At 31.8% G+C, this 22,405-nt stretch overlaps 1 protein-coding gene across 11 annotated transcripts in view; it reads left to right on the top strand.

Moving 5' to 3' along the window:
* The window catches only part of LOC118203970 (ankyrin repeat domain-containing protein 13C), a 215,610-nt gene that overhangs the window by 63,119 nt on the left and 130,086 nt on the right, over positions 1–22,405 (top strand). For all 11 annotated transcript variants that reach the window (XR_015042105.1, XR_015042106.1, XR_015042107.1 and 8 more), the window contains 2 exons: positions 5,115–5,208; positions 11,987–12,133. Coding sequence is in view for 6 of the 11 variants with exons in the window: in XM_085820396.1 (XP_085676522.1) it covers positions 5,115–5,208; positions 11,987–12,133 (241 nt within the window). In the remaining 5 variants the exon portion in view is untranslated. The remainder of the gene's footprint in view (positions 1–5,114; positions 5,209–11,986; positions 12,134–22,405) is intronic.

A 22,405-nucleotide genomic window follows, 5' to 3' on the forward strand; every position in this document is an offset into this window, starting at 1 on the left:
AAGTTCGAAGGAGCGATGTCGGGGATATATGGTGGGTGTTGCAAAAGATCCCATTCAAGACTGTACAGAGTCCAGTCTGTGAATGCAGTCACTTGAAGTCTTGCATTATCTTGATGGAACATTGCCTTTTTGTGCCGGAACTCAGTACAGCATTTTTCCTTGATAGCAGCATCAACATAGACTAACACAAAGACGTTGTCCACCTTACTGACAAGGATTTTACCTTTTTCCAGATACTCTTTGTGGATGATACCAAGGCAATCACACCAGATACAAAGCATGATCTTTTTGCCAGTCAAATTGCACTTTGTGATGCTGCTGACAGGCTCACTGGGCGCAGACCAACCCCATCTTCGGCCTGCATTGTTGAAGTATATCCACTTTTCATCGCAAGTGACAATCCTGTCCAGAATTTTATCCTTGTGTTGATATTCAAACAGATTAGTGTAGGCCCAGACAAATCTTCTTGAGTCAGCTCATAAGGCACCCAACGACTAAACTTGTACGTCAAGTTCATGTGATGCATAGCACGACTAATGGATGTGGCACTAATGTGTAAATCTTCAGCAAACTCTTGAGTGCTTGCATGCTGATCTTCTTCTATAAGTTCTTACTGGCGGACCTCATCAACATAAGTAGGCCAGCCAGAGCACTCTGCTTCTTGAATATCATAGTCCTTGTTTTTGTACTTTTGGTACTAAACCTTCACAGTGTCATATGATACAACATTAGTACCTAAAGCTGCACACATGATTTGGTAACATTCTGTAGCTGACCTTTTGCAACTGAAATGGAAGTAAATGATGGTCTAATCTGGCAATGTGATAGTTCCATTTCAGACGCCTTGTACCTAATGGTAACGATATATTTTTACAAATTTCACAACACAATGTCTAAAGCAAGCCTCTTTCAAATGCCAAAAATCGTTTGACCAAAATATGATTAAACACACCAACATGAACTCTTTGTGCAGATGATATTTGCGGTGACAGGGAAACTTTCTTTAAAACCCAATACATATATATATTGCAGTCGATATTTTGGCAGTGGAGCACGTGAGTGACAAAGCTTGCCATCAGAGTCCGGGCATTGTTTGGCTGAGTGGAATACAGCAGAAATGATGACACAGAAGGATTTCACTTTTTACTATTCCATATCTTTATTTCAATTTTCACCACAGATCATTTTTACTTTAGATGAAATTCTCCAAATTACATATTCAATAGTGATTTAAATTAAGTATGATTAATTTTAGACTTTCTGCATCATAACTATTCTAACAAAGGAAGGATGTGTTAAGCAGCAGCAAAGTGTTGTAGCACAGGAGGAGATCAGATTATCACAGTTTATTAAATATATATATATATATCTGAAGGATAAAACTGTTCCATTAGATGTAAAAAACTGCGATATCATAATAACACTGTGTTATTACTGTAATAAAATGACTTGGTGAGAGTTGGAACAGATTGGCGTTGGAGAGGACTTCATCATAACTTAAAGACTTTGCTGTGTAGTTAGAAAGGTGACACTTGAAGAACACACATAACGGTAAATTTTACACATAATTTTATTCTTGGATAATTCACATTATCACTGTGGGTGCACTATGCACCTCCCAATTTTTTAACAGCTTACATCTTAATTTAGAAAAATTAACTCTACGAGGCTAGTGGCAATGCAAAGCAGTGACACAAAGCAAGATTGGGAGTTGTGACGTAATTAACCTTTTCATACAAAATTCCATTTCAGATCACATGGCACTTTAATGTGCAGGATTTTGGGTTCAGATTTCATTGATAAGTGCACATCAGAACTGCAGGGAGACAAATTTATTGCTGTTATTTTTAGAATGAAATGGAAGTTAAAGTGCTATTAATTTATTATTTGAAAGCTAGATTTTATATTTTACATATTCCTCTTCTCCTTTTAAGAAGAAAAGCGCTGGGTGAGAGAAAAAGTTTTTTTAGAGAGAAAGCATGAAAGCATTAGCAAATAAAAAGAAATAATTTGAAAAATACATATCCTCAAATTTTGATCAAATAATTACTTACATAATTGCAAAATATAAACTTGGATAATATTTTAGAGTCCTATTAAATATTTTCAGTCCAAAAGTCTTTGCATTTTAGAGTCCACATAATTATATTTTTTCAGGGAAGGATTTGCAAAGCTTTGTATTGAAAATCACAGTTGTAAAAATTTTGCAAACACAGTACTTAGTTTGAATAATCACAATAAATTTCAGAATGTTCAAAACATAATTAATTTTCATTATTATAACTTATATTTTAACATCATTGCTAAAATTATGGTTTTTACTCTTATTGTTACATTTCTAATTTTCTTATTTTGAAAAATAAAAAATATGAAAGCAAACTTCTAAAATTTAATCGGCTATAACCTTTTTTATATTTAGTTAATTTGGGGACTTCCTCTCTCTATCTAAAAATAGTGCCATGAGTTTAAACTGCGTCATTCACATTAACATACTATCTTATGTAATGCTTAATGCAGATATCTCTTGCCCAATCATAATAATTGCAAACCAAGACTCCCTTCCTTCTTCCTCTGCATTACTACTGGGACATTCTTTCACTTTCGCTTACGCTTTTCATCCTATTAAAATGCTGCAGCAAACTTCTATGTTTGCTTCTATCACAATAGTATCAAATTGTAAATGTTCTGGAAATCGGCACAATTGCAGTGCCAAGTGAATTGTGGTCACAAATGAGAATTTAAATAAATATGGAATTTAATCCGGCTCGACTGCTTCTTCTTCAGAATGGATGGACGTTTTAAGCATCCTTCGCAGTCAGCATTTCTATGTATCTACATCTGAGTAGTCTTGCATTCAGTGCTTCCAAATTTGTGCTATTATTACATATATATATATATATATATATATATAATATTTAAAGATGAAAGAAAGTTTGAAACCTAGTAAAAGTCATTAAAAACATTTGTTGTTTCCTATCAGAATTTCAGAAACACCATGTAATATGAGTGATAAAGTAAATTTAAAAAAACCTATCCAAACTACAGAAAATGTGTACAAAAATTTTTTTGTTAATCCTCTCTGTTCAAAGTTTTAAACAGAATTTGTCAAGGGAATAGTATTTGAAGCCTCCAACCAAGTTGATTAACTAGATATGCAAACATGTTTTGTCTGACAAATCCATTGAGACTTCAAATGATATTAACCGAACTCCAATTTCTGTACAAATTTAAACTAACAAAAGTCTCACTAGATTTGCCCCTTTTCCCAACATGTTTGCATGTTACAAAGTATATATATGTGTGTGTGTGTGTGTAAAATATAAGAAATACAATGGCTTACATCAAAAACATCAAAAAGGTGTCCACAGCAATTTATGCGAACAGACAGCAAACAATTTGCCAAATAGCAGAATCAGTTTGGACATCAGAGGCCACATAGCAGTGAATAATGATTAAGGATCTTAACATGCATAGGGTGTGTCAACATATCGTTCCCCACATGTTAAACGTAGACCAAGAGGAAATTTGAATGGAAATGGCGAGAGACTTCAGCTGTTGACAAAGATAGATCCTTCTCTACTTGGCAGAATTGTTACTGGAGATGAGAAATGGTGCTTTTGGTATGACCCGCAAACCAAGAGAGCTTTGGCAACGTGGAAATCTCAACAGAAGCAGAAATTCCGCCATGATCGCTCTAAAGGAAAGGTCATGCTAGAGGTATTCTTCGATATCCAGGGCACTGTGCATCTGGAATTTATCCCTCAAGGATGCACCGTGAACAAAGCACTCTATGTCGAAATCCTGCGTCATTTGCGTGAATCGATGCAGAAGAAGAGACCAAACATTTGTGATGAGAAGTCATGGATGCTGTTGCATGACAACACTCTTGCTCACCAATTGTACTCGTCAATGAGTTTCTTGTAAAACCGAAAACTGTTTTGCTTCATCCTCCTTACTCACCTGATCTCGCATCTTGTGATTTCTTCCTATTTCCTGGAATGCCAAGACTCTTGCATAGTCATCGATTTCAATCTTCAGATGAAATTAAATGTGCATCGCAGGCTGAATTAAAAGGACACTGTCAAAAATGGATTCCAGACGTGCTTCAGTGGCATGCTGGCAAAAGTATGTTGTTGCACAGGGGTCTTATTTCAAAAGAGGATGTGTTTCTGCAATTTAATTCATAATTTTTTTTTTTTTTATGTTATAGAATCAGTCTGGAAACTTTTGAATCCTACCTCGTATGTATAAAGTGTTCAATAAACTCATAGAAAATTGTTTTACAGTTCTGTTTCAGATGTAAAAAAAAAAAAAAAAAAAAAAAAAAAAAAAAAAAAAAAAAAAAAAAAATTTTTTTTTTTAGTCACCTTGAAAGTAACATCAATTGGAGTACAAATGACTGTTCTAATTTTCTTGAGATTTCTAAATGCGCCAGTAAAACACTTTTTGAATCTGTGGAACTGGTCAATGTGTCATTTTGGACACTTTGAATAATTTGAAAAAACTGACCTTGTTGATAAAAGAACAATGGAGCTAGAGGATACATAATCAGTTAAAGTAAGGTTCTTGTAGCATGACACGGATCTACTCAAAATGTAACATTACATCCATTGGGGGGGGGAATCGTTAATTTTCCCTGCATTAGAAAAAAATATGCTATGCCACATGATATCATTTCATATTTTCTCTGATAGAGAGAGTTGCCTAAGAGCTAAATTCAAGCGTTGCGAGTTTCATGCATGTGACATGACTTTTCTGGAATCTTGCTTAATGTAGAGGTATCTCATGAGAGTATAAAATGGTTTTGGGAATTAAGTTCACTGTGCTTTATTTATATATCCCTTCATGCCTTACCTAAGTGCATGTAATATAATGTATTATAACATGTAACATATGATTTAGATTTTCTAATTGATTCATTCATAATTGGCACAGATTCAAAAATTACTGTTGTTCAACAGTATAAAATATGGGGTTGGGTATTAAATTTTATTACTTTTCTGAATTTTTTTTTCTAGAACTGTGTGTTAGTCATTTTTTTAATAAACTAATAACCTTTTATTATGTGAAATTCAATTTGATTAAATCATTAACTTTGATTCTATGTATTTCAGACGGGAACATTTAACAGATGAAGATCTGCACAAAAATAAAGCTATATTTGAAAGTTTCACAAAAAGTGGGAACTTTTTGCTTGACAATACTGAGGTAATACATTTTTCGCATCTGTCTCATTTAGGTATTTTTAGTGCATCCATAAAAGGTATTTGAGAGGAAATGCTAAATTCTGATTATCTAATTTTTATGATTATTTGGTATGGTTTAATGTCATCATTACTATTATTATCTGACCAAAGACATTGCAGTGTTCTGTATGTTTAAAGGGTGGAAAAAGGAAGTACTTCCTTTACTGACTTTATTTAATATCCATCTGTCCAGTTTGGTAAACACTTCACCATAAGTTGTGCGTATAGTTATGGCTACATGAGAATAATATTTACTTTAGCAGGTGACGAAAGATAGAAGCACCTAGCTACTAACAGCGGTAAGCAGGTCTATGTCCCTCATCCTACACTAGCCAGAGTTTATTGAAGAATTTAAATAAGTCATATGGCCATACATAGTTAGATGGTGATATAATAGGAACTTTTTTCGAGACAAAATACAAGAAACATATAATATGTAAGAATACCAGAACATATATATATAGGTAAGAATACCAGAATATGAAATAAGCAACATAAAACATGGAATGTAAATATAAATGTAAGTAAAATACATATAAAGTACATATAAAACATGAGTTATAAAATACATATACGATGCACGTAAGATACATAAACAATACTGAGCAACTGCATATGGAAGACCCAAGTTTGCTGATAATTCAATACAATTTCTGCATTAAACATATTTGTCAGAGTTCATCAGTTGTGCTTCGCTGAGTCATACACAGTGTGATACTGTGCACTGGGAAGATGGTAACTAGATGAGACATGCAAGTTTTATGCAGAGGAATGCCTAATTCATGTCTTGTCATAGACCTTATAGTGAATTCAGAACTTTGCAGATTTTAGTGATTGCTGCCCAATTGGTAACCAGGATATGTTTATATGCTGTTATGTCTTTTGGGTTTTGTGGAGGTGGCCATAGATGCAAAGATATGGTAAGAGAACTAGAGTACATGTAATGCTCAGCCTATCCTGTGGGCTGCCAACAGAGACATTATCAGTATTGATGATGCCATGCTTTTTGAAATAAGTTAGAAAAGGGCCATCGCTGGTGATAAAATGCGTGAGCTGTGGAATGGGAATTTGGCCTTCGTTGCAGACGTTTGGAATGAAGGAGTGAGTTTAACCCCCATGTCACTTATTTCATTCTTGCAGCCAGATTATTAATGCTTCGCAGTGGAGATGATGTTTAAGGTGGGATGAGGATGCTGAGATATGCCACTGTCGTGCATCAATGTCGTACGCTGCCACTTTGGCCAGATGATCAGCTGGTTCATTGCCTTGGGGTTTATCATGTGCTTTTACTTACACAAGTTTAAAGCTCATATGTCTGTTATTGTATAATTGCTCTTTGTCACTGAACATGAAATTATGTCTGTTTATAGAATTAAAGAGAAAGTATTAGCACAAAAAAAAAACAAAGCAACTTAAACAACTTACATTGAAAGAAATTTTTTTTAATAAGGTAAACGAATAAATGTTTTTTTTTCGGTAAATTTTGATACCATTAGATCATAAATACTTATTATTTCATAAGTTTTCAACCAGTTGGCATGGTAAGCTATCTCATTTAGTAGCACATAGCCACTTTACTAATACCTAGACACCAATTTTATGAATAAAATTCCGGGTGGTACCGGAATTCAGTGGGCACCCTGTATATACTGAGTTTGCAGTACTAAAAAAAGGAACAAATATGGTTTTTATAATACCTGGTCAGTATTCTTGACATGACCGTAGCCATGTTTCCACACAAACTTACTAGGTGGTAGGCATAAGATTTTACATGAAGATTTAGGGAAACAGAAACGTAATGCACGAATCATTCCTCACTCACTAAGGGAAGAACAGAAAGAGGGAAGATGAAGTATTTCTACTAAACTATTGGAAAGATTCAGATGTGATCCCACATTTGTGTCAAAGATTATTGCAATTTTTTCTTGTTTTCATGAGTGAAAAGGTAACTGAAAGCTTCATCAAGATTATTGCAGGCATCCAACAAGCTGTGACAAATGAGCTTGCAAGTATCACAGTTGGAAATTTCCCTGCTTGCTTCCAAGACCTTCAGAAATATTGACAGTTGTGTATAGATAGCCAAGGGGACAATTTTGATAGCAGCTAGTTTCATTACTTGGTAAATGCAATTTTCTATTTTTTACAACCTTTATCGTGGAACTTCTCTGACAAAGGATGTATATATATATATAGATATAGATATACGCACATATACTCATATTAATGATTCACTTACTAGTAATAACTTAAATCTAATATTTTAGCTAGAGATAAAATAGTTATTTAAAAAGTTTTGAACAAAGTTAATACCTAAAATATTACCTAATAAAAATACAAGCAACATTGCCTTTTGAACTCAAACTGTGTCTATATCAGTACAGTTTATGAAAATGTTTATCAGGCATATTGTTATAATGCATTACTAACTTTTCTGAAGGTTGTGTAAAGGTGTAAACTTTTCTGAAGGTTGATTTTGTTGGTGAGTTATATTTCATAAATGTAAATCCCAAGACTTGGAACATAGAGTGAAATATAGGTGTTCACTGGTATTGTATTATTTGGCTGTTGGTAGGTATTCTGTGAAGGTTAGATGCTTAAAAGTCAACCAAGAAGTAGACAACAGCTGCTTTTGGTCATTAGTTGAGACCACCTTTATTTAATATGTAATAAAACGCCTTTTATCTCTCATATAGTAAGAAACTACATTGAAAACATTTCATGTAATTCAAATATCTCATGTAAAGTAAGAAGTTTGTATAAGTAGGTTCTTTACAATTTATCATAGTTCAGCAAAATACAACAGTGCCAGGAACAAATGTTGGTATTTTATTTCTCAGTTTGTAAAGGTGTAGCATGCTGCTTTTGGAGTGGGAGGAACAGTGCTGTGCACCATAACTTGTTGGATTCATATTTCTATTCTTTTAATTAGATGATTAAGAAATTAAAAATGTTTCTATCTTGGCTCGATCCATTGAGTCACTCAAATAATTTCCTATTAAGTTTTTCTTCCTAAATTAATTTATTTACTGCAATTCTATTTTAATCTTATTATCTAATTCAAATTAGTGAACTGCAGATTTTCTTACCTTCAAATTTTGTGTATGATTTTTCTTACTATAATTTACTGATGAAAAACACCTTTTGTCATATTGCAACAGCAGCTTTCATTATTTCACTGTAAGAGACTGATTTGTCCAAAATGGCATGCAACCTACCATTAAAGTAAAACGTCCAAAATGGTGGTAAAAGTCCGAAATTCAGACGTCCAAAAAATAAAATAATCAACCCCCATTTTCCATGCTAGGAATAGAGAATATGATAACAAAAGGAAACAGGTCTGCTGTTAATATAATTTTTCTCCAAACTGAGATTCTGCAATGTTATTGTTAATGTTGAGATTCTGCAATTTCAAACACTTACTAGCTAGGGAGTGACAACATGGCAATTAACAATGCATTGATTGATGTAGGCAAGGATCATGCTTTTGCCCTTCAGTGGTTGTGACAAGTAAACAAAGTCAATCTAATTCTGACACCCGGTGCAACTACACCATTTGCACCTGCTTTGGGGTCAGGCCTCTGGTGATTTAACATTTTCCTGCCTGCCCTAAACAATAAATGATACTCCAATGTTGTCATGTTTGTATGCAATCTTACTACTGGTATAGTGGTTAGCAATACTGTCTGCCATACTGATAGATCTAGGTTTGAATCCCAGGAAAGGGATGGATCAGGGTTGCCACGCTACCTGGAAAACCGGGAGAACCGGGAAAAGTCAGGGAATTCGAAAATTGACCAAAATATTCAGGGAAAAGTCAGGGAAGTTCATACAATGATCCCGCCAAAAAAAGCGATTTTTGTGCCGACGTCGCAAGAGATAACTTTTTTGGCGAATTATGTATCACGTGAGTGTCATTCGGGTAGCTGGCATAGAGCCAATTTTCACAGCTCCAATTTGATTGTCTTTTAGAAAGGCAAAGCAACTTTCCCGCAACTTTTGGTTTCCAGTATTCTCAAGAATAGCATGTGCAGTGCATGAACTAAAGAAAGTACCTGTTCTTGTATAAAACAAAATGGGTTTAATCCTAGTATACAGTACCATGGAGGTTAGAATCAAAGAATATGTATTGTAAAGAAGGAAAACCTCTCTGCAACAGACGTGGCTCCATTCCATCATAGAGGGAAACACCTGTGCATGTCTGATATATCTGTCGCCAAAGCTCGAAACCAGTGTCGAAGTTCGAAGGTCACGTTATCAAGAGTTCATAAAATGAATATCGTTAAAAATTTCTTTAACCACTTGCGCTAAAAAGACGTGCCACGCACGTCAAGATGCTTTTGTCTCAAACTGCGAGCGACGTGAATACCACGTCGCTCACGTTCACATCGCATCGCTCACGTCGCACGCATTTTTGCAATAAGCATTTATCGCAAAAATTAAAATAACCTGGTGCACACGTCGCCTAACAACAACATTGTTTGTTTCTCGAGTTACAGCTCTGGATTGCACTCGCAGATGCGGAGCGGCGTAAATGAGACACTTTACCGCTTAGTGCACGGCACCGCAACCGTGAAGTTTAGTCTTAGCGCAAGTGGTTAAACTCTAAAGGAAAAGAAAATATTTTTTGGCTCAAGTAAATTAATTCATGGATTAGTTATTTTCAGGGAAAAAAAAAACTACGAAAATCCGTTTTTAAAATTATTGCGAAAATTCAAGAAAAAATGTCCTTTGATAAAACGTTTCTTCTTGGATTTTTCGCAATAATTTAAAAACGGATTTTCGTAGTTTTCTTTTTTTCAAAGAGCGTTTCTTCTTAACACGTGTTTCTCAATTTCCTGGAGAGGAAAATTCTGGCCGCCAGGTTCCATCGCCAAATCCCTTGGCAAATTTTCCCTCCGCATTCTAGCAGCATAATAGCATTTTACTTGTATGGAACCTTTTCTTCTTTACATAGACGTTCTTTGGTTAGAATAATAATGGGATTTGGCGACATCATGATACGCAGTAAATGGGTCATTTTGGTCTTGGCAACAATTTTCAAAATCGTGCCAAAGCCTTACCGTATACTAGAATTTTACCGCAAAATCTTTTTAAACCTTTTTTTTTTTTTTTTTTTTTTTTTCATAAATACCTTGACATTTTGCAGTAAAATAAAAAAATAGTAATCAGTCATCTAGGCTAGCCATGTAACTATATTTGCTAAAATATCGTTGATTATTCTAATTCAATTTTTAAGTAATTATCTTTATTTTTATGTTATTCATATAATTTAATGTTGCTTCTTCCCTCTAAATTTATTTATTATTAGTAAATAATATTTCCAAATTTCAGGAAATTTTCTCTGGCATAATCCTGAAATTAATTATAGCAGTATGATGACATACCATCACGAAATTTAATGCACATATTTTTTCCTTATGTATGCTGCGAAATAAATATAAAATACCTCAATTTATTAAAATAGATTTCTTTCTTTCGTTTAGCTGCAGAATGTCTGCAAAAAAAGCCTTATTTTATTCCAGATTGGGAAGATTCTAATCTCAATCTTCAGTGGAGAAAACAACAACTATTATAATTATATTTGTGTTTTCAAGTCTTAAGGTGCCTTTTAAGAACATACCTCACGCAAATTAAATTTACCTAAAATCTAGCCTAACTATTTAGCATTGCGTTGTGATTTATAAGGACCGGATTAGCCTCGTGTTGAACTGGTGATGATCATGAGTAATAATTAAATAAAACATACATTTGTTATCCAATGTATATATTTTAAATTTTATTAAGTTAAGTGGAAAACTAAACAAAATTATCAAACAAAGTATACCAAGAATAATTAAGAATAAATGTCCTCTGGGATTTATTGAATAATTAAGTGAATTTGCTACACAATACAAGTAATACCATAATTAATTTACCTCTTAGCACAGCCAACATACATTATGCGGATAGACTAGAATTTTCTTGAAACACACCTGGAAAACCTGGAAAAGTCAGGGAATTTCATTCTCCTGTTTGAGTGGCAAGCCTGATGGATGTTTCTAAGTGTATAATATCTGTTTGGCAAGAAGGCACTTGAAATACAGGGTAAGTTGAAAGTCTTGAAAAGTTGATGGTAGGTGAAACAGAATAGGAGATTTTCAGTCCTTTCCATGGGGTTGTCTTCTCAAAATTGTGACAGAACTCCACAGTTACTGCAAGAGGACTATACCTGTATGATCAATGGTGAAATTCTGGTGTTCCGCCCACCTCTACCTATAGAATTAAACTGATGATCTGAAATCCAGAATCTTATACATCTCAAACTTTGTACTGTATGGCTTTTAAAGACTTGCAAAGGAATTTGAACATTTTTAATTGTAAATAAGAGGGGGTGGGCTATATAGTGGTACTTTTTATGATATTAGAATATCAGCAAAATATGGATTGTAATCAAAGCTGTTTTCTTGAATTTTTTTTTTGGGGGGGGCACATAAGGTACCTATACAACTTTCTGATATAAATATGTGAAAAAAATTTCATGGCCTGATACTTTTAGTGACCACATTACTCCATGTTGTTTAAAAATCAAAAACAAACACATTGTCATTCTCACTCTTTTATCATGGTCCTCTTTATTGTATTTATTATTTTTTAAACTTATGTTTAGTGAAAGCAAAAATTAATTACTTTTATTAAAATTCATTCAAAAGTCTTAATTTTTAAATGTATTTTAAAATTTGGCAAACTTTATATTTTATTAGATCCAAAGAAGAAAGTCTTTACCACCACCTAAAGTGCGACAGATATCATGGGAAGAGTACATTAATTCTAATGACAAATATATTCATCTCGGGAGACCTATGGTGTATAAAGAAACTAAAAAACATTTTAAGGCTACTTTGGCCATGGTAATTATATAAATTCATTTCTATTTAATTTGCTTGCTTTTTTTAATATATTGTACTGGTAATAATTCAAAAACAAATTTCAACAAACCTTAAATCTTTATAACATCATTAAGACAACTAAGGTGAGACAATTTTTTAACTATGGTGAGACATTTGCATGCTAAAGCTTTTATTATTAGAATAAATAGAGCCTCAATTAAACTTGAATACAACCAAAAGTGGGTTTGAAAAATCAGTTTACTAAAGCAATCGATTTTTATATTAGAAATGTTTCAGTTAAATCATTTTTATTGGGTATTATTTATTTTAGTAGAGAGAAATTTATTTTCAAGTATTTTATTTATGCATTAAATTGCATTTTGATATGCATTGCTGCTTCATGCTTTTTATAAGCTAATGATTATTGTAAGCCAATTGTGTCAAGTCAATGCCCATAATTCTTTTACATTTAGTAGTCATAACAAAGAATAAGACTCTCATAAAACAGGTTTTCATTATTCAAGCTTCAAGAAGTGGAGCAATTTGAAAAAAAAGTCTACAATATGAGAGACTGAGTAAAAGTAGGACAAACGAATGTGAAAAGACCAACTACAAAATTATATTAGAAGGTTCAAAGACTAAATTATATAGTACTAGGACGAGAATGTCAATTCACTATACTTGTGTCTCATTTCCAAGCTTCTCCCAAAATCCTCAGGATCTGTTCAAACAAGTTTATTAAGTTCAGATTACTATTTTTACTGGTAATTAAAACTGTATTGCATGATCAACTAATAACTTTAAGATATTTTTGTGATACATCTCTGAAAAAAGTATTGTTTAGTAAAAATTTACTAATAATTTAATGTTTCAAAATTGTTTTTCCTTCTGTGCCATAAACAGTCACACATGTAAAGCAGTTTAAAAATTGAAACCTCTGCAGAACAATTAAGAAAAGTTGCATTCCTTCTACAGCATTATTGAAAAGTTTATTCCTAAAGTTAAAAGAGTTAAAAGAGTATCTAATAAACTAAAAAATTCTGAAAGGTTCTAAAAGACCTAATTCTAAAAGAAGTAAAGCTCATATATCTATCTAAGTAAATGTTGCTAAATATGTTATGATAATCTTGTATTAAGATTTGCCTAAAGCAGGGTTTCTTAAAATTTTTCAGTTGCAACCTTTTTTTATCATGGAGATTGTTTAGCGAGCTCAGGACCCCATAATATGTAAAAGTATTTTAATCAGTTAAATTTTATTTCTCTACATCATTTTGCAGTAAAAACTGTGCTGTCCAGAACAAACTGAAATAAAATAAAGTTTGGAAATATTTAACCAAAAGTTTATTTATTACTAATACTAAAGTCATTAGATTTACAAGATCAAATAAAAATTTATTTAAATGTTCGTAATTGTTGATAATAACTTAAAACGAATCTAATAAATCTGAATGCTAATAAAGTCATTGCAAATTCACTGGACCGAACCAAAATCTTTATATGTTAAAATTAGACAAGATGTATTTATAAATTTCAATTTAGCTGTTCTCATAAAGAGGTGATATTTAAAGATGGCTCTTGCACTAAAAATTAATCAACAAACTTCTTTGTGACTGAATAGCTCTTACCAGAGAAAAATGTAATCCTGAAAGGAGGAGTACTAGTTTAGATCAGTAGCAGGTTATCATGTAAACTCAGCTAGCATGCTTAGTTACTCTCTAGATAGCAAGAACAATGGACGAACAGTGACAAAGCAATTACCAATCATGTCAGCAATGTTTTCCAAGTTGTTTTTGATTTCTTGTTTTTGCAAAGCAAGGTTTCAATTGATTTCATATTTTCGCATTTCACATTGTTGAAAGAAAGCTCAAATTTGAGGGACAGGAATTATTTTAATGCTCATTTTTTATACAATATTGAAAATGACATTTTAACATTTAAAGAAAAGCTGAGCGTAGAATAACTGAAAGAGTAAAGTTTAATTGCTTGAAAATATTTTCATTTTGTCCATATAATGTCCTGTTTTTTTCATTTATGCTATAACTGATTTTTTTTTAAATCCAAAACTTACAAATAATCCTTTATTATACTACTTAAGTAGCAAGACTTTTTGAATCTGCTCATGAAGAGCTGTATTTAAACAGCATTAATTAGCTAGATCAGTGTGTTTGTATACTTTACTTTTCGTTTAAAGAACTTAATTAAGGTAAACTTAGTCATACCACTTATTTAAAATTTCTTTCATCCTTAAGTTCAGAATTTAACCCTCTGACAAAATTGCTTCAAAAACTGCATATTTTTTTATTGCAAATGTATGATTATGTAATAAGCAACAACAGTCCCATCTTTTGAACAAAATGCAATACTGATGCTTAAAAAAATTGAAACAGCATGATACACCTATAATAAGGTTATAGCCGAAAACATCGCGGACGAAAACGTTGTGGAGAAAACAATGCAAGGTGAAAACATCGCAAAGAGAAAACATCGTGGTACAAAATATCATCGTTGAAAATAAAGCGGTTAAAAAACTTTGCAGTTTAAAAACATCGCCGTCGAAAATATTGTGGTACAAAATAAAGTATCTACAAATCATTGCATGACGATAACGTCGCAGACACGCTTTTTTCAAGCTTTAATAATTGTAAATGGATACTCCCATAATGATTTGTGAGCGCAATTTTTACTTTCATATTTTTTGTTAACTAATAAAGTTTTGCTGATAAAGTAAGAAGGAAACTTAAGCATAGAAAATTAATGCAACTTACAGCACTTAATAGAATTTTAAACCGACATAGCTAACTAACAAAGGTCATTAATAAATCATTTTTTATAAAGTTTTTACTGGAATTTTTCATGAAAAATTTAATCTAAAAGGATTAGAAAAAGGAAGGTAAGTAACTGCATGACCTTATCTATAAAAAAAATTGCTAATTTAATTATGAGATTATTTTCTTCACGTTTGTTAATCTAATAATCTTATAGTGAAAATTATTTCTTATTTTGTTTCAGTTTGTTCTTAAAGTGTTATTTAAATTTGCATGCACAGCATGCAGTCAGTTCCTTGAATGTCGATTTGTTAGTTATGACGAAAGTCAGCTATATAATATTTCAGTAGAGTGTGGATTTATTAGATTATGCCAAAGCACACTATGGCTATCTGCTTTAGGGGTGGGATTCCTTTGTGGAGTATATTCTCAGGAACTGGTTCATATGCACATTATACTTTAGGAAAATCACGAAAATCTTCACGCAGCTTTTTTTTATTTATTTATTTATTTTATTATTATTATTTTAATTATCAAAAATAACATAAAGAATGCGATTAAGTTTCAGAATAATTCGGACCTGACCGAAAGCTAATGTATTTATCGGACGTGACAGAAAGCTATACTTCATTTTAACCAGTAAGAATGCGATTAGAAATATCTCAACAATTTTCATGCACAGTGTGCAGTCAGTTCCTTGGATGGATTATGGATTATTAAATTATGGCAAAGCACACGAGGGCTATATGCCTAAAGGGAGGGATGCCTTCGGGCAGGACTTTCTAAGGGAAACTGGCTCGTATACACGTTACACATGGGGAAAACCACGAAAACGCCCATGCAGCCAGCCCGTTCGCAGGATTCGAACCTCAGACTGAACTACCAGTGTTCAGCATCTTTTACCGCTCGGCTACTGGTGGGCTGTCAGTTCCTTGAATGTTGATTTGTTATGATAAAAGTCAGCTATATAGTATTTCAGTAGGGTTTGAATTTATTAGATTATGCCAAAGCACACTACAGCTATCTGCTTAAGGGGCGGGATTCCTCTGTGGAGTACATTCTCAGGAACTGGTTCATATGCACAGTATACTTTAGGAAAATCACGAAAATCTTCATGCACCTTTTTTTTGTATATTTGCAGTGAACCTTCTTGGTGACTATCTCCCTAAGACGAACAGTGTTTTTGAGCTCAATAAACATAGAGGTTTTGATCATTACACAAGTTCACCACATCCACACAAGATTAAAAAATATGGAATTTTGAGTGGTAGCTTTAAATTAGGTTGCTTACATTTACTTTTAGATTTAGTTATTTCTTATTAGCACTTTGAAAGTATTATTTAATTTTTCATATACATTTTATTCGAAAAATTTGTAGTTACTTATTGAACTTACAGTGACCAACATCTTAAGACAATTTTAGTGTTTTTCTTCGGTGTTTCTTAATTTTCAGAATATCTTAATTTGTGCGCTCCAGAAATCTGTAGCAAAATTAAAATTTATATTTCTGAGCGAGATTCTATTTTGCGGTGATTCTTTGTCATCCGAATTCTTTGCCTAGCAACTTTGAAGCGACTAATTTTTCTTGTAAATTTTTAATTAAAGATAAAATTTATGAAATAAAAATTTAATTAAATTTCCCTTAAATAATTTTCAAGGATAAAAACTGCACATATTTTACATTGACACTGATTTTCAATGACTGAAGCGTTTTAAGTACAATTTTTTTTTTTTTTTTTTTTTTTATTTAAATGACAAACTGTTTGAATGAGAAAATGTAATATTTTTAGGTATTATTTTAAATGCTGTAGAAACATATGATTTTGAATATCAATCAAAACTAAATTTTAAAATCCGGGTTTGCTTCGTTGCATGATTATTTTTTAATTAAAACCAGAAAAAGAATATTTTTTCGATAAAATGAAAGTATTTAGTGCTTCTATGCATTAAACTATTGGGAAAAGATATCTTAAAAGAAGGCATATTAATTTCCATGGTTTACGTTTTAAATCAAACAAAAGTATCTTTTCATTTTAATAATTTTACAAATCTTATAGTTCTCCCCCATCTGTAATTAACTGTAGTTTCGCAGTTCATAATAATAAACAAAGATACTGCAAATTAGCTAAATCAATGAGGGGTGTGTTATTAGTAAATATAGAATTCAGTGTATACATGTACACCACTGTAAATAACAAATATACTAATTGCTCATCTGATTTCTTTTGATGATTGAACTGGAAAAAAACCACAGAATTTTAAAGCATTATATCAATTTCATTTACTTGTAAAGCACTTATATTTTTTTATTTCTTTTTATTTATATTCTTCTCTTTATTTACATAAAGTTTTATGCCTTAAATACATTAAATCGTAAAAGCAAATTTTGTAATTTTTGCATGTAAAGACTGAACTATAAATTTTTAACATTATTTTGACAGATTAAAACATGTTTTGGGAAAATCCGTGTATTTTCTTATTGGTCTGAAGAAGTATTTAATAATAAAAAAATAATAAAAAGAGAAAGAAATACATATTGCACAGTTCTGAAAACACACTGCTTAAAATTTAAATGATTAAAAAAAATTTATTTTTGAAAATCTTGTTCAGCAACAAAATTTGAATTTATGATGATTTTATCATATGTATAATCAGGAAGTTTCGCCTCCTTAATCGAACTACATGAATAAGTAATTTTATTGGAAAAAGATTAAAGTGTTGTATTATTCATTATTCGTATTGCTGAAGTTTGGCCATGAAAGAAAGGAAGAGAAAAAATGTCAATTAAATCTATATTTTAATGTAATTCTTTGATGTAATTATATATTAATTAAATAAATCTGTATGTATGAATACATATATACAAAAGAGGCAAAGGGCTTTATCAAAAACAAAACTTTTTTGGGTTTTCTTTTTAAACTGCATGGCAGCTGTAAAACATACAAATACTAATAAGATAAGAAATGCTATTTCTGTATGTACATGGGGCATTATCAGTAATGACTGAAATTTTCAGCTGTCTTTTATTAACCAAATAGCCTTAAGTGCCCAGACGGGACAGATCCCCAGGAGTTAAGCTTGATCGAAACAGCCTTTCTAATGGTTGATTATTCCCCAACAGTATAAAAGCTGTAATTTGTCCCCCCCCCCCCCCGAGTTCAGATGCTTAGCTTGTTTCTCAACGCAATACTCAAAACTAAGAGCTTCAAGTGTTAGTTTCCCGAAAAGTTCCTAATTGCTTTCATCTTGCATACAGATTGCTACAGTTTCCAGCCAAACCCTGATTCTCACTTCTCTTTTGAAATAAATATATACTACTACTAATAAAAGAAAAAATTTCATTTTATGAATAAAATAACTAAATATAAAATGTGAAACTAAATCATTTATTAAAAAATGAATTTTTGTAAAAAACTCATAAATCAGTGTACTGAAATGTTTAAGTGTGGTGAAATACAACATTTAATTTATTCCCTTAACCCTTTCAGTCCCAATGGATTATAGAAGTCCCATTAGATGTTTAAAGAAATTACATGGATCAATTTACTAGTTGATGTCCCATTGGTAGTAAGCATCATTTCTAACATCCCCACTAAAAAATTGTTGAGCGCCTCTTATAGAGGAGGCTTAGTGACAGGCTGTCAGTTTCATTTGTGTCATTTGTGATAATTACCAAGAATACATAAAAAAAATCCAGTCAGTTGAAACAAACAAATAAATTGGGACTGAGAGGGTTAAACAATTTAAGATTTTTTTTTAAATTTTCAGTATTTAGTTATTCAGATTTCAAGCATCAAAATCATCTTCTCCAAATGCCATTTGTTAAATTTGTTTAACTCCTCAAAAAAGTATTTTTCCTTTCATTTAAAGATTTTATTATTTTGACAACTTGTACATCTTTGTTTTTGATATTCTGCACTATATCACTGGTAAAATTATAAATTTTTGCTCATCAAAATTCATAGATTCATGAGTAAATTTGATTTAATTGTGTTTAATATGTTGAAGACTTATATTAATAGAGATATATAATATATTTTCAGTGGGAAATATGCACTAACATATAGCATGCATTAAAATAATTGAGTTGCAGGATCAGTAAGAAACCATGGTTATTACCAAAACATATAAGCACAATGTACAATATAATAAAGACTACAAAAATTGATGAGGACAATATTTCACATAAATAAGGACTATATACAACTTCTCACACTCCCACACCATCGCCACTATATAAAAATGAAACATGTTGCAACAATAAAATTAACAAAAAAGAGCAAAGCAATACTCCCCCCCCCCAAAAAAAAATGATTCGAGTATATACAAGTATTAATATATAGTATGAACCACAACTAACATACTTTAAGCCTTGCATTAACCTATTAACCGCCAAAACTACAAGGAATGTTTCTTTTCTCATGAAAATAATAACAAATATTAAATTAAGCATTTATAACATAAATTTACATTAAAAATAAAAAAAAATAAAAATGCTCTTACCTGTGGAAAAAGAGAGTGTTGCGTTCGCGCAACGTCAGCGGAATAAGACTACAGATGTTTAGTGAGTAGGATTGTACTCGTGTGATGTTTCTTTTGAGTGGAGGGCAGGATAACTTTTTAGCTGTATAACATTTTATAAATCTACAAATCACTTTACTTGTAATTAATTTAATATTAAAATATACATTGTATTTCTTTTACAAATACAGATTATTTCATTTGAAAGATTCAAGCATGAAAAGCTTGATTACAATCATGATGTAAAACTACATTACATACTTTGCATCTGTAAACAGTCTGGCTATGGTACTCTTTACAACAGTCTTTTTTTATCAACGGACTTTTCGATAAAATGTCTACCATCTCCATGCAATGGTTTTTGAATGCTGAATTTACTAGGTCTTCCTGTTGCTGATCTATTTCTGGCTAATTCTACACTCTCAATAGGAGTTTGTAAAAGGAATAATGCATTCTCGCGTCTGAACTCTAAAAGAGACTTTATATTTCCAGTAGTAAAATGTGGTGATATTTAGTAAGTTTAGATACGATCTCACCTCGTATAATTTATCAGTATTGTCAATTTGACTATTGTCAAATGCAAATTCTGCTTCATATTCCTGTGCTGCAAACGTGATATCAATTCTCATACAACAGGAACAGATATGTCCTTATCAAAATACCAATAAATTTTTTTCTTGAGGTAAAGAATGATATCCTGTAAGCAATAATATTCCAATAAATCTTCTCATATAGGCTTCAGATGCAATAAAATCTGCCTTTTTTTTTTTTTTTTTTTTTTTTTTTTTTTTTTTTTTTTTTTTGTAACTGAGCATATATGTTTGTCTGTTCAATGAGAAGAGAGTAAATGTCTAAACCAAAAAGAAAATCGAAAATCTGTGCACTAGTTTTACCTTGTGTTTTGTCTTTTATAATTTCTCTTCTATCTCTTTCTTCATGTTCTTCCTGAGACATAACTAACAGTTCCTTTCTTATCCACTTCAAGATTTCAGTCTTCTGCTTTTGAAACTTTTTAGTATGACTATAACTGCTTTTAGAAGGCTGAAACTTACTTCTTACGTGAATTTCAACTTCCTTAGCAGTATCATTTGGTAAAATATCATTATTATTATTTAAAACTTTGCCATTCCTTTCTTCTTCGTCACTAGTCTCTGCAATTTCTGGGGGAACAACAACAATATCAGCTTCATTCTGGTCATTATTAACATTATCATCATCTGTTTCTTCATCAAAAAATCTTTGAAGGGCTTCTTCTAATGTAACATACCTCATTCTAGGCATTTTTAAACAACCAGAACATCGAAAGGAATGAGTGAAAAAGGAGATTGACTACCCGTTTCCTGCTGATGTTGCGTCAACGCAACACCTGTTTTTCCTTGCTTCCCAACACAAATATAAACATCTGACTGATGTAATGTTCTGATAAACGGTGACCTTGACTAAAAATAGATCACTCATAGAGATGGCGATTCTTTCGTTAAATATTTTTATCAAAAATATCCAATCGAAAATTTTGCTTAAAGTATGAGATTAATTATTATAAACAAAATGATTGTTGAAGGCAAATATTTTTTTTACAGAAATAATCTTCCTAATATTCCCTACACAAAATCATCTGCTGGTATATAATGGTAGTTATATTTATATACGCATTTATTTTGGCCGTTGCGTCAACGCAACACCAGTGGCTAATAGGGTTAATTAAAGAGAACGTATGTCAAAGTATAACAAATGGCTAACTATAAAGATGAAAAAGATATTTTTGTTTGATTTAAAACGTAAACTATGGAAAAAATGTCTTTAAAGATATCTTTTTCCAAAATGTGTTAGATGCTTTTAGTTTAATGTGAAGAATACTAAATGCTTTAATTTTATTTAAAAAATATTCTTTCTGATTAATTAAAAAATAATCATGCATGAAGTGAACTCAGATTTTAAAATTTAGTTATGGTTGCATTCAAAATCATATGTTTATAAAACATTTAAAATAATACATAAAAAAGTTACATTTTCTTATTCCAAACAATTTGTCATTTAAGTACAAAAAAATTGTACTTGAAATGTTTCAGTCACTAAAAATAAAAGTCAGTGTAAAATGTGTGCAATTTTTATCCTTGAAAACAATTTAAGGGAAATTTAATTAAGTTTCTGTTTCATTAAATTTGATCTTTAATTAAAAATTTACAAGAAAAATTGGTCACTTCAAAGTTGCTTGGTAAAGAATTCCGAGGACAAAGAATCGATGCAAAATAGAATCTCACTCAGAAACATTAATTTTAATTTCGCTACAGATTTCTGAAGGCAAAAATTAAGATATTCTGAAAAAATAAGAAACACAGAAAAAAAACATTAAAATTGTCTTAGGAAGTTGGTCACTGTAAGTTCAATGAGTAATTACAAAATTTTCGAGTAAAATGTATATGAAAAGTTAAACAAAATACTTTTAAGTTCTTATTAAGAAATGTCTAAATCTAAAAGTTTTTTTGTACCAATGGCGGGCCCTCAGCCGACTTCAGCTTGGCCACTAGTAAGGCCAGAAGTGATGATCACTTTGTTACGGAGGCACCAAATAGGTGGGTCACCTTTGCCTTCTATGAAGGGACAGACAGTTACAACCATGCCTCCTCCGAGATTCGAACCCGGGACCTATGGCATCGCAGCCTGGCTCCCCAAACCACTATACAGTCTAGGCGGCCTAAATCTAAAAATAATAGTAAGTAATCCAATTTAAAGCGACCACTCAAAATTCCATATCTTTTTAATCTTGTGTGGATGTGGTGAACTTGCATAATGATCAAAACCTATGTTTGTTGTTCTCAAAAACACTGTTCGTCTTAGGGAGATAGTCACCAAGAAGGTTCATTGAAAGTATACATTATTTTTAAGAAACAAAAAAGCTCAACAAATGAATCCCGCTCCTTAAGCAGATAGCCGTAGTGTGCTTTGGCATAATCTAACAAATCCAAACCCTACTGAATTATTATATAGCTGACTTTCTTCATAACTA

The sequence above is a fragment of the Stegodyphus dumicola genome, chromosome 7 (genome assembly GCF_044657685.1).
Source record: "Stegodyphus dumicola isolate Sdum_Otavi_A_Nest chromosome 7, ASM4465768v1".
In the NCBI taxonomy this organism is placed as follows: Eukaryota; Metazoa; Arthropoda; class Arachnida; order Araneae; family Eresidae; genus Stegodyphus; species Stegodyphus dumicola.